The 13,311-nt window shown below is 45.9% G+C and overlaps 2 protein-coding genes across 2 annotated transcripts in view; both read right to left on the reverse strand.

Moving 5' to 3' along the window:
• Nucleotides 1-3,851: 3,851 nt before the first annotated feature.
• LOC109464105 (protein NLRC5-like) lies at nt 3,852-5,712 on the reverse strand. Its single transcript, XM_019761039.1, has one exon. It carries the CDS (start codon nt 5,700-5,702, stop codon nt 3,852-3,854), a length of 1,851 nt encoding a protein of 616 aa, XP_019616598.1. The 5' UTR covers nt 5,703-5,712.
• Nucleotides 5,713-7,757: 2,045 nt separating this feature from the next.
• Nucleotides 7,758-13,311, reverse strand: part of LOC109464106 — a 57,363-nt gene continuing 51,809 nt past the window's right edge. Inside the window, exons 14-20 of the mRNA XM_019761040.1 lie at nt 12,806-12,812; nt 9,687-9,775; nt 9,478-9,573; nt 8,875-8,970; nt 8,609-8,710; nt 8,237-8,332; nt 7,758-7,819 (exon numbers count right to left, since the gene is read on the reverse strand). Of these exons, the coding sequence (XP_019616599.1) occupies nt 7,758-7,819; nt 8,237-8,332; nt 8,609-8,710; nt 8,875-8,970; nt 9,478-9,573; nt 9,687-9,775; nt 12,806-12,812 (548 nt within the window). The remainder of the gene's footprint in view (nt 7,820-8,236; nt 8,333-8,608; nt 8,711-8,874; nt 8,971-9,477; nt 9,574-9,686; nt 9,776-12,805; nt 12,813-13,311) is intronic.

A 13,311-nucleotide genomic window follows, 5' to 3' on the forward strand; every position in this document is an offset into this window, starting at 1 on the left:
CAAGTCCGGATCCAAGTCCAGTGAACCGGTATGCATCACTAGTAGGGACTGATTTTCTTCTGGCTCACGGGGCCGAACTGTCGTTGCGCAATCGTGAGATGACACTCTGGGGGCCCCAAGGCGTAGTCTCCATTCCGGTCTCCCGTAGGGCAGCAGGCGCTGTCCGTCGCGTGGTTACTCGAAATTCGTACCTCGTGCCCCCGCGCTCCGTTCATCTGGTCCCCGGCAAAATTGTAGGGAAACGCGCCGAGCCAACACGTGGTTCTGGTTATGTTAATCCGGCCCTCGCGTCCCTAGGTAAGTATGGTCTGACTGGGGAGTTGATCTCCCACACTCCCACGAGAAGCACCACCAGATTATTTGTTGTTAACGAAACTCTCGAACCCGTCTTAATCCGCCCTGGTGCCGTGATCGCGCTTTTTCACCCTTTTGACAGCCCGACATCCCGCGGAGTCTCTGTCTGCCCTACCACCCCTGTCCCCCTGGCCCCCGCCATAACCCCCAACCCTCCCTCCCCCTCTGCTTCCCCCTCCCCCCTCCAACCCCCCAAGTCTCCACCCACTCCCCTACTATCCGTGCCGAAATGGACAGCTTGTTTGATCTGTCCGACATTGAAAACCCTGCCCACAAAGAGCGGCTCCTCGACTTGCTGGTCGAATATGAAGACATAGTCTCTCGTTCCTCGCATGACATATCCACTACCCCTGTGATTACTCACTCTATCGAGACGGGGGACGCCGTCCCGATTCGCCTTCCCCCGTGCCGCACCTCTCCCCAGGCTAAGGAGCTGAATCGTCAGGAGCTAGATAAACTGACGTCACTGGGGTTTATTGAGCCTTCAAATTCTCCTTGGGGGGCCCCATCGTACTGGTTAAGAAGAAGAATGGAGACACCTGGATGTGTGTCGACTATAGGGCCCTTAACTCGGTGACGAAGAAATGCTCCTGGCCTCTCCCCCGTATTGACGATACCCTTGATGCCCTTTCCGGCTCAAAATTGTTCTCCACCCTAGATATGAGGTCGGGATACCACCAAATCCCGGTCCGACCCGCGTCTGTTGAAAAACCGCGTTCACCAGTCCTTTCGGGACGTATCAGTATACGGCCTTACCGTTCGGTCTTTGCAACGCGCCGTCGTCCTTTGCCCGACTGATGGAATCTGTATTGCGCGGCTTGCAACCACAGTGTTGTTTAGCATATCTTGACGACAATATCGTACATTCTGACGATGACGTCACGGCCCATCTTAACAATCTGCGGGCCGTCTTCCAGCGGTACCGTGAGGCGCGTCTGAAACTAAACCCCGAGAAATGTTTCCTCCAACGCCGGGTCGAGTTCCTGGGCCATGTTATCTCCGGTAACGGAGTCAGTACAGACTCCTCGAAGACAGACGCCATCGATACCTGGCCCACCCCGCGTTCGGTTCGCGACATTCAGCGTTTCTTAGGCCTCGCGAACTACTATCGTCGGTTTGTCCGCGGGTTTGCCCAACTCGCCCGGCCGTTGACGGTTCTGACTCGGAAAGGCGCCCGTTTTGTTTGGTCCTCTGACTGCCAGACGGCATTCGACGCCCTTAAGAAGGCCCTGGTCACCTCTCCGGTCCTGGCCTATCCGAACTTCGATCTACCTTTTGTTGTAGATACCGATGCTTCGGACACGGGAATCGGGGGCGTCCTGAGTCAGATCCAAGACGGTAAAGAACGGGCAATATTGTATTACAGCAGGGCCCTCACGCCAGCGGAACAGCGGTACTGCACGCACCGCCGGGAGATGCTGGCCGTGGTAGAGTTCGTTACCAAACATGATTGTTACCTGCACGGGCCCCACCCCTTTCTCCTTCGCACGGACAATATAGCCGTGCGATACTTATTGCGCAACAAGAATCCCACCGGACAGTCTGCCCGGTGGATTATTCGTCTGAGTCCGTACGACTTTAACGTCGAGCACAGGGCCGGCACGAGTCACGGCAATGCCGATGCTCTCAGCCGTCACCCCTGCACTCAATGTGGCGCGGACGACAATGCCCTGGATATGACCGACACCCCGTTGGGCGTAAACCGCCCACAGATCAACAATGTCAGGTCAGACACTGGTCCCCACCCAATTCCATTGTGCCCCCCGCTAGACTTGGCGGCTAAGCAGCGCGACGACCCGATCCTGAGACAACTTGTGACTGACAGGGCCCAGAACGTCAAACCCGTGGCCGCCGGCTGGCAGGCCCTAACACGGGACCAACGCGCGCTGTAAGGCGACTGGGATAATTTAGTCTTTCGCGACGGCGTCCTATACCGCCAGATTATTCGTCCCCACAACCCAGACCCTCGTTTGCAACTGTTAGTCCCCCGGGCCCTTGTCCCCACTGTTCTTAGAATGGCCCACTCTGATCCCCTTGGCGGCCATTTGGGGATAGACAAAACGGTAGACAAGGTCAAGTTTTCCTTTTACTGGCCGGGACTGACAAATGATGTTAAGGCCTTCGTGGCGGGTTGCCTGATGTGCCAACGGACGAAGGGGGGACAACGTCACCCCCGAGCTCCCCTATGCCCTAGTGTAACAGGCTACCCAAATGAGAGGGTAGCCATGGATATCGTCGGCCCTCTGACCAAGACCGTGGGTGGTCACAAGTACATTCTTGTGGCCACAGATTATTTCACGAAGTATGTAGATATTTTCCCTCTAGAAAATGAAACAGCAGAGTCGGTAGCTGAAAAGTTCTATGACGGGTGGGTGTGCCGACATGGCCCCCCAGCCTCCCTACATACCGATCAAGGAAATAACTTCGATTCGAATCTCATCAAACACCTCTGTACATACCTAAAGATCACCAAAACCCGAACAACACCCTATCACCCCCAATCTGATGGCCTAGTAGAGAGGTTTAATCGTACAATGGGCAACATTCTCAGGGCGTACGTCGCTGCCCACCAGCGGGACTGGGACATACACCTTCCCGCCGTACGGTTCGCCTATAACACGAGCTGTCATGCCACCACTGGATTTTCCCCATTTTTCCTTATGCACGGGCGCGAAGCCCGGCTGCCGTTACATCTCTTAACAGGTGTCCCCATGTCCGACACCTCAATCCCCCAGTTTGTCTCCAAGCTTAATGACTCCTTCCCCGCCATCTTCCTTCAGGTGCAGCAACACACTTCGCAAAAACAATGCCGTCAAAAAGAACTCTATGACAAGAAGATATATGGTGAGCCGTACGCCGCGGGTGACCTTGTTTTGATCTTAAACAAGGCAGTAGGCCAAGGTCTCGCCCGGAAACTGGCCAGGAAATACAATGGCCCGTATCGAGTCCTGGGACGGGTAGGAGACCAAGCCTACAAAGTGCAAAACACCCGCGGCCGGCGAGAAGTTAAGGTAATTCATTTTGAAAACCTAAAACAGTTCCTTCCCCAGCAGCTGGACCCGGACTATGATCCGGTACGAGGAGATCAACCGGCGCCCCAAAGGCGCCGCAATAACCAAACCCTTCCCCACAGCGACAGCGACACTCCCGTACCAGCCGACGCGACCTCCGTCCACGCCGGGCCCAGACCTGTAACCCCGCAAGGACCCCAGTCCGCGGAAAACTCTTTTTCTTCCCTTGCAGATCCGTCCGATTCCGACGTCCGTACGACAACAGTCCAGCCCCCGGCAGCTCCAGTAACGCCACCTGTATCTGCCCCGCGGACGTCGGGGGCCAGGATTCCAGTAACGCCACCTGTACCTGCCCCGCGGACGTCAGGGGCCAGGATTCCGATAACGCCACCTGTACCTGCCCCGCGGACGTCAGGGGCCAGGATTCCAGTAACGCCACCTGTCTCTAAATTAATCACAAACAATGCGGAGAAAAGCCTGGTGACCTTAAGGCGATGCTAGCTGTGTATTATTTGACCTGGGACCTTTATGATCAATCCAAACTGTCAGTTGTCTGGCCTTCACATAAATCAAACCTGTATCCCCCCTCAACCTCTCCCACTGCTGTTCCTCCCTCAGTGCACCCTCCCCACCTGATTCCACAGACTCGCCCACATCAGCCAGGCTGCCGTCATACAGGAGGACACCAAAATGCCGCCAGTAAGCCTTGCCCTTCATGGTTCTCACAAAATCTCGGACTCCTTCAGCACTGAACCCGTTATTGTCCAGCCTGACTGTCTCCACAGCTGTGCTAACCTTCAGCCATGCAGCTACATGTATGGCGGGGAGAGACTCGTCACGGATGGAGTTGAAAGCAATATCTACACGTGTCAGGATGGGAAGGTTGATAAAGGTGTTTATCAGTTCTCCAACATCAGACATCTTGTTTTCACTAAGGTGCACCTTCTTCAGCTTCTGACATGAAACAAGACCTCCAGCAAGACCAGGCACTGCCTCGTCACTAATGACGTTGCCTATGAGATCTATCTCCTCCAAGTTGGGGAGGGGAGGTAAGAAGTCTCCCCTGTTATGCAACCTGTTATAATTAAAGTTCACCTTCTTCAGGTTCTGACATGAACCAAGACCTTCCACAAGACCAGGCACTGCCTCATCACTAATGGCATTGTTACTGAGATCTATCGCTTCTAACAGAGTCAGGTGTTGAAACATCTGAGTTGAGAGTTTTATCATGTTTTCCAACGAACAGTCCTTTAGTTTCAGCTTCTTCAACAGATGCCGAACACCATACAGCTGGTTGATGTGTTCAGCCTCCTCCTCCCCCTGACAGCTGACACAAAGTGCTAACTCCTGCAGGTTGGGCAGCTGAGGGAGGAACTGCAGTAGAAGGTGGACATCACTAGTGCATAGGTATCTATTTTTCATGAGATCAAGTTTTGTTACCTCGCTAGTATCCCTCAAGTTACAGAGGAGAGATACAAGATCACCAGATATTTCATTCATTCCAATTGTCAACTGCAGCTGTTTGTGTCTCCCTTGTAGAAGTAACAACAATGCTCCCTTATTGGAGATTTCATTGTGGGTGAGATTAACAGTCGTCAAACTCTCAGATGAAAATAGGCCTTTGGCTAGACCAGACAATGCCTCGTCACGTATGTTATTGTAACTGAGATTTATCTCCTCCAAGTTGGGGAGGAAAGGTAAGAAGTCTCCCCAGGTTGACAAACTGTTATAATCAAGTTTCACCTTCTTCAGGTACTGACATGAACCAAGACCTTCAACCAGACCAGACAGTGCTTCATCACTAATGTTATTGTGACTGAGATCTATCTCCTCCAAGTTGGGGAGGGGAGGTAAGTTTACAACTTTTAAGTAAGTAAGTTTCAAAACATTCAACTCTTTACATAAAGCAAGACACCTTCTTGCAAATGATTTTGCATTTGTTTCAATGTCATCCTGCAATGCAGACTTCTTGCCACGAAATGTTAATGCACTGAGAGATGGAGAAAATAGAAAACATCGAGCAATGTTGGAAAAACCTTCTACATTGACCAGTTCCTTTTGGACGGTAAGAGTTGTCAGTGAGGGGCAGTGCAAAAGATACTTCTCAATGTGATTAACGACTAACGCTTTGTCAGTTTGTTTGAAGTACAGGCTCTTAGCGTACGGTGACTTAGTCTTGCATAAGGGCAGATAACTTAAACAGCGGATTTGTTGGTCATGGCTAACATCTTTGACGGCTTTAGATTTGCTGAATGGATACATTTTGAGTAGGTTTTTACCTGCCAACTTGTTTGGCAACTTTATCTCTGTGGCTACCGAAGTTTCTGACATGTACATCGTCAGGCTATGGAGGCCGTGAAAGGAAACTTCTGGGAGAGAGAGCAAATCAAGAGTTTTCTCTGGGAGTTGTTTTGATTCTACAGCCGTGCTAACAACATGCAGGAGGTGATCGAATGTTGCTATATCTGATTGAATGAGCAAATTCACAAACTGAAGCAGGTAGTTTCTGTGATTATCTGATTTACCAAGCAGGTAGGCAACACAGTAACAACTGAGAGGAAGAGCAGCTGATTTCTTCACAAAATCTCTCAGCTGTTTCTCTCCCTCTGTATTTGTTGTAACCGAGTGTACTACCCACTCTGCAATGAGGAATTGCCGTATGCTGTCATGTACAAACTGGAAAGAGCCAGTGTCGTCATGATCATTAGTTATGGGTTGTAGCAGCCCTGAGCTAGACTGGTGGACATCCTCTCATTCTAGCTGACTTTGATGCACAAAGCAATGCTGGTTGTTTGATTCATTCTCAAAGGCTGTTTTCCCCAACACAAGGCAAATACTTTCATTGGCAGACTTGAACTCCTCGTCAGTCATATCATTTTGGTAGGAGAACTTTCGTGCCGATACTTTGGTAACAAATTTAAGAAATCCTGATAATGTGTTAGGAAAGGTTTGGTACTGTTTCCAGTATTCACACAAGTAAGAGTGGAAAAACCTGTCCCTGATGAGGTGCTTAACCAGCAAGTTACTTGGCCAGCTCTCCTGGATAGACCTTGCCGTGTCTTCATTGGTCTTGAAGAAGTTTTGGAGACAGTCATTCCAGGCCAAGGCGTCTTCTCCGGTCGGGTATAAGGTTGTGGTGAAGGTACACTCTGGTGTGTTGACTTGTGTTTCTGCAACCAAGATAGCAATTAAAATCTGTTCTGATGCTCTAAATTTATATGCCCTGCTTAAAGTGAAATGATAGAAGAACATCTTTCCATGATTTTCAAAATGTGCAACTTGTGCTAATACATGATAAGAAAATGTGCACCTTCAGAGCGAAAAATATACATATCAAAGAACTGATAAATTTGAAATGAGTGGCTGTCACGTGTGTCACGTGTAGTGCTTTAAAATAAATGCTATGCATGTATTCATCTATACAAGCATACATGCATTAGTTTATTAATAATCATTTCACCATATAATGGAGTATATAGACACACTTCGGGGTGGAAACGATAGAGTGGCTCACCTTTTCTGTCTGTGACACGTGTTTGGGGTGACGACAGACGTGCTTGATGTTGCTGCAACTTGTGCTTGATGGGGAGACATAATGGAACTGGGCATGTCTGCTCTTGGCACTGTTTGGCATGGTAAACACATAGAGCAACCAACTGTTTAGAAATAGAGCAGCAAACGGTGGTCTTCATCGTACAACTCTTAATGTGCTGCACCTCACGTTTCATATTCCGACAGCTGGGAAGGGGACAGTTTGCGTCTCGGCACTGACGGGCGTGGACCAGTGCCTGGATGCAAAGCTGTATTTTCCGGTGTCTGGCCTCCTGTGGACTCAGGCTGGGCTGTAACGTGTCCACATCCTTCAGCTGCAGGCCCCACCGCATTTCGTGTGAGTGCCCTTTCTTCTTCTTGTAGCACACCACACACAAGTTGTATTGCTGCGAAGGGCAAGAGGAAAAAAAGGACAGATGTCAGCTGCTAGACGGTACTCAATAATGTTTGGGAAACTAACATAGAATCAAGGGGTATTTAAATTCTAGGTCTACTATGGCCCAAGGTCCAATATTAGCAACCAATAAACCATCTCGTTATCATCAACCTCCAATAATAAGTTCCTATAAGCAGAAGTATTCACCTCACAAGTTGTACAAATGTAAGAATATTCTGCCTGCATCGTCTGCTTGCAGAAAGAACACAACAGTGTCACTGCAGACGACTCAGGCGGTTCCTGTAAGATTATAATGAGAGTATGAAAGAACGTATTACTTGTTGCAGATGTACATAACTTCATCATGTTGCTAGAAATTCATGACACAAAAGGTCTATTCCATACAAGCCCAAGCACTATGCAAAGTGTCCATGTTGGATACGAAAAGGCTGGTTGCTAATGTGTCAGCGAAGTTTATGACATACCTCATATTCTGGTACTTCCTTGGTATTTCTTGCCAGGAGCACTAAGAATGAAAAAGAATGCTCACAGTCATTTGACTGCATATCATTTGTCTTCTAATATTCTTATGCATTCTAATTCATGTCAGATTTATATCTGTTGTACACGGTTGAGAAATACTCAAGTCCAAAACCTTTTCTTCCTTTGAATCACAAAAGTCTGGGTTACCTGGGTGAGTAATTCCTTCCCCATGGTCTGGATGATATTCATTGTTATGATCAACTTCTTCGGGGTGCTCTTTTGCTGAACCTTCATCCACCAATGAGTGAGTAGTGTCTCCAACTGTTGAGTTTGAGGGGTGAATGACTAATATTTCAATTGGAAGGTACAACCGTAAATCTGGGTCACTAGACATTGTCTCCTATTTACATGAAGTACTAAGAAACAACTTATGATAAACAGTACATGGGAAATCTCTTACCTGCTGCACCCTGATGCTCCTCTTCCTCGTCAGAGCTGCCAATTGAGTCAGAACTGCTGCTGTTAGGACGTTTCCTCTTTAACAGCAATCTGCCGTCTACAAGACAATGGAAGTAAGTGATTTCGACACTTATAGCACAATTCTTTAGTCTGGGTGCCACCCTATTTATATACCGGGGATACCATACTTGCACTTACTAATTTTACTTTTGTCTAAAAACATACAATCCAGCCAGCCTTTCCCATGCCAATGGAAAGAAAAAACGTACAGATGGTTTTGTATAGAATACCGTACATTGACTGAATCTTTCAATCCACTAGTCTATATACTACTACCATATTATGTATCATGTGATATATCATATATCGTTACCATCATTCCTTTCAGCCTTCATGTTGTCTGATTCCTCATCAGAACTGCTGGAACTAGAAGAACTGGAACTGTCAGAACTGTCCTGTTTGGGCGAGGTCTTCTCTGTGAAGGAAAGAAATAGATTTCTGCAGTGTTACTATTCTTTGAAATGAATTTTTCCATCAATTGTAATTTGACTGAAAGTTTTGTAAAAATTTGGAAAATGTTGGACTTCCTATGTTATAGCGTACTGAAAGAAGTACTACTGAATTGTTGTGTATACCCACCGGCAGGGTTGGCAGTATCCAAGTCCCCGTCTGCCTTTCCTTTTGCAGAATCACAATCCGTTTCTGTCAGAAACAATTCACCAGAATCTGCTGCATCTGCATAAAATCAAATGGGAAATCAGACCCTGTTACTGTCTGTTTGAAAATCCAAGAGAACAGATTTGTTTCTGAAATGCTCTCAACGAAGGTAATATTGCAACAGATCAACCTGGAAGATGCGTTTATTGGGAGTCGCAGTGTTGCACACTGAACGAAAATGCATTCAAACTTATAACGTAACTCATTAAATGGTGATTACACTTTGTTCCTTAGCACGATCATTGTCCTGAGTTAAACTATCTTGAAATATCCTTTATACTTATAGAACTTGATCGTCAGAATCGTCGTTATGACTTTTAAGCTGGAAGGACAAACGGGAGTAACATGGACATATGAAAAAATACTGAATTGGAAACCCAGGAGATGCATGATAGGTATGAGAGACCATTTCTTGGAAACATTTAGATATAAGGGCTAATATATGATCAAGAAATCTTAACTGTTTGAAATCAAAGTTTTGATGTTTAAAATGTGATGAAGCACATTTTGAATTATAATAATTACCATCCCCATTCTCAGCGTTTCTGTCATCAGAGTCCTCTTCAGAACTGCTGGACGTGTCAAAACCTTTCTCCTTGCCCTTGTCTGGTGATGTTTGTCCTGGAGAAGATTTCATAGGTTAAAAGGTGAAAAAATATATTACATATAGGTACGCTATACAATTCTTCAGCCTTTGTTTGACATATTTTTGACTGATTAAGATGTGGACTTACGTCCTGGGCTTGATGCATCCATGTCATCCTCTGGCTTTTCCTTTTCAGCCTCACTGCACACTGCTGTTTCAAACAGCTGTCCAGAAGCTGCTTGCCAAAGCAAGAACAAAGCATAACAGACAGTAAGGGATAAAACTGACGGAATCACGAAAAGTGTTGGCAATGCTCAGTTTAGGCCCTTACTACTGTTGTGAATTCGTATGACAGTGAACTTGAATGTTGTTTCTCGAATGGTAATGGCAAATCGACCCGCCTAGGATCACAGCTCTTGTGAAATTAAAAAAAAAAAACAGTTTACCTGCAACCAACAGCAGTCGAGAATCGTTACCCGAAATGCTTTGCGCGGTATGTTGGCGGGAAAGTTGCTAGTAGTGGTGTGGTGTCATGTCGCCCAGTCCGTGAGTTTAGCAGCTGGGACTTCGTTGCGAGATGGACACCAAGAGGTATGTTTTTTTTTTAAATGTTATAATTACATAAGTATATAAGGCAATCTCGACGCGTTGTTACTTGTATGGTGTCAAAATAATGGTTCATGACGCCGCCGCCGGTCCTTCCTTATGGTATTGTAACAGTCGCTAGTATAAGACTTTGGCGTGCTCAAGTACCCAAAAACTTCGTTGGAATCATGAAAATTCGAGAAGCTTTATCAACGAGCGTTTCCCTACACATTCTATAGTGTTTATTCTTCGCGTTGCTTGAAGGATTAACGTAAAGCTTCACGAATATGCGGATAAATGTCCCAAATGGAAACGACTGTTTTTGTTTATTTTCCAATACGGCCGTTCCAATATGGCGCCCAGCCTGTGAAACGCTACTCACAGAACGGTGCACAAACTGCGCTAAAATTCTGAAAATTCGGGAAGCTCTACCAACGAGCGTCTCCCTACACATTCCGTAGTGTTTATTCTTGACGCTGTTTGAGGGATTAACGTAAACCTTCACGAATTCGCGGACAAATGTCCCAAATGGAAAGGACGATTTTTGTACTATTTTGACAACGCCTCTTGACCGGAGCCGATTGATGTAGGCAAGACAGGGGTGCAAAAATTAAGAATATAACGTTACCTACATATTCTTTCTGGGTAATTTGATTTTGATAATATAGCGTGAAAATTTTATGTATGATTGATCGTATGATTGATTGTATGATTGTATTGTATTGTATTGTATTGTATGATTGATTGTATGATTGTTATTGTGCTTTGGAAAATGCAAATTTTGGTCATATTCACTACAATGTCTCTAAAAATCAATATCTAATTATAACCTGGCAAGCCACACAACTACGGACTCTCATTGACAGTGAATCAATCAAAGTCATCAGTATCAGCTACTTAAGCACTGTATAATTGTTGTATCACACTAATAGTCATGTCACATACTAGAGGAGCAATGAAAGAGATACTTGTCTGACTGTGCTTATGCCATGTACTTCATTGTAGAAACAGAGATGAAGAAGATGGTGGTGGGGCCCCGTCTCAAAAAAAAGGCGCCCGGATGTGCAGAGAACACCCACCTCTAAAGCCAGAAAAAGTCTGCCATTTACATCGCCTGTAAAAAGCCCATCACAAAGGGTATGTACTTCTGTAGGTCACAGACCTATTTTGATTTGGACTGTCAGTTGTAGTATTTAATCAAAATCATGTTTAAACTTGATTTTATTGTCATTTAGAATTATTGTTTAATTTGATGAAATATCCTTAGCAAATGCTTTCATAACCTATGAGGAACTAATGGTATGGTTTTAAAATGTAACTTGCAGGTAGGCTTGTGAAGAAAGCCAAGAATATGCTGTCACCACGTCAAACAAGGTCAAGAGCCTCCAAAGTTGCGTCACCAAAAGACCTTGTTGTGAAGCGAAGCCAGAGGGTGCCCTGGAGTCAGGCTGAGACCAAAGCCTTGGTGGAGTTTGTGTCCATGCCGACTGAGGACTGGGACCCAGACCTGTCTGCAGATGACTGGCCCCAGTTGCATGCAGCCAACAAGTTTTGGAAAGATGCAGGGAAGTATGTGCAGGAAACGTCAGGGATGGCCACCTATAGATCAGGTATTTTGTTTAATTGCTTTGATGTGAAAAATTGCTTGTGAATTGTGAATTTTTCATGAAAATTCCTGTCTTTGCTTTTTCTTTTGAGTACTTGCATGCTTGATTGTAGATGGTATAATTAACTACTATTTGAACTAAGACCAAGACTAAATACAACAAATTGTTCCATGGAATACCAATAGAAATGTATGTTACAACAGGCCCAATATAGAAGTGTTTATATTTTAATACAATGCTCAAGTGTTAACTCTTACCCCTTTGCAGCTTCATCTGTACGGAACAGGGTGGTTAATTACCTAAGGGTAACTTATCCAAAACTTTCTGGGGGCCGGTCTGCAGCCGAGAAGGCATTTGGTTTAACAATTGAGTCATACCTTAACATCACTCCACAGCAATGTAGCCCTCTTGTCTCTCCCATACCAGCCATTCCACCTACTTCTACCCCGCTTAACAATGTTGACATGTCGTGTTCAACTCAGTCACCTGCTGAACCTACTTTTCTCGAAGCACCACCTTCCCTCGACTCTCCTCTGCAACCACCTCAACATCTAACACATAGTGAGGAGAACCTTCCTAATATGTCTTCCTTTGACTCTGACTCTCGTGTGACCATTGCACTTAATGCTGTACAGTCTCTCTCTGTAACACACCAGAAGTCTTTCCTTTCCCAGTTGTTTGATTCCTGGTCCGAAGACACAGCTAACACACTTACAGATCATTTATATAATAAACTTGCTTTATCTAAAACCATCACATCGTACCCAACTGACTTCGCCTCCATGTCCACGGATGTCATGCTCAGGCTGCAGAACATTGGAAAAACAAATGTAGTTTACAAATTCGCCCAGTGCATTGCTAGAAACAGACCAGGGACAGAAGAGCCATTGATGCCCCTGACACGAATGCCCTTCGGTCTGGTACAGTACCAGATTGAGTTTTATACCAGCACAAATACACAGCAGGTATTTGGAGGTGGTCTCACTCAAATTATCACTTAAGCTGTCCCCGTTGGGACAGCATCCATGTCCCGTTGGACGTGAGGGATGTCTGTGTTTACCTTTTACTCCACTAGGCTGCATTCATGTCCTGTTGGACATGAGGACTAACAAAAATGTTCTAAATGAAAGGTCCATGTTTTTGTCTCCTCAAGCAGGGTTCGTGCTAACAGCATGTTGTATATTGTAAATTCATTTACTTTCGCAGTGGTTATATTTTGCGGTAGGAGAAAAAAGGACGTTTTCGTAGTTGCACCTGTAGTACAGTATTAATATAATTTGCCGTGTTTAGAATTCGCGATTTAGAGGCCACTGCGAATTCCGCGAAAATAAAACCACAGCGAAAATTTCTGAATTTACAGTACTTAAGCTGTCCCCGTTGGGACCGCATGCATGTCCCGTTGGACATGAGGGATGTCTTTAACCCCTTTCGCCTTCAAGGGGAGGCAATTTTTTTCAATTGTTGGACCAAATGATGTAGAAAATGATGCAGTCTTGACGGCAGGAGCAGTCACCCAGCCATGACATCATATATGTCCAATTTCTAGTGTCTTAGCAATGATCAATTGGGCATGTATGACAA

The sequence above is a fragment of the Branchiostoma belcheri genome, unplaced genomic scaffold (assembly GCF_001625305.1).
Source record: "Branchiostoma belcheri isolate BF01 breed outbred unplaced genomic scaffold, Haploidv18h27 scaffold132, whole genome shotgun sequence".
NCBI lineage: Eukaryota > Metazoa > Chordata > Leptocardii > Amphioxiformes > Branchiostomatidae > Branchiostoma > Branchiostoma belcheri.

Excerpts from the sequence above, each read along its gene's own strand:
- LOC109464105 (XM_019761039.1), bottom strand. The coding sequence starts at position 5,702 with ATGTACATGTCAGAAACTTCGGTAGCCACAGAGATAAAGTTGCCAAAC.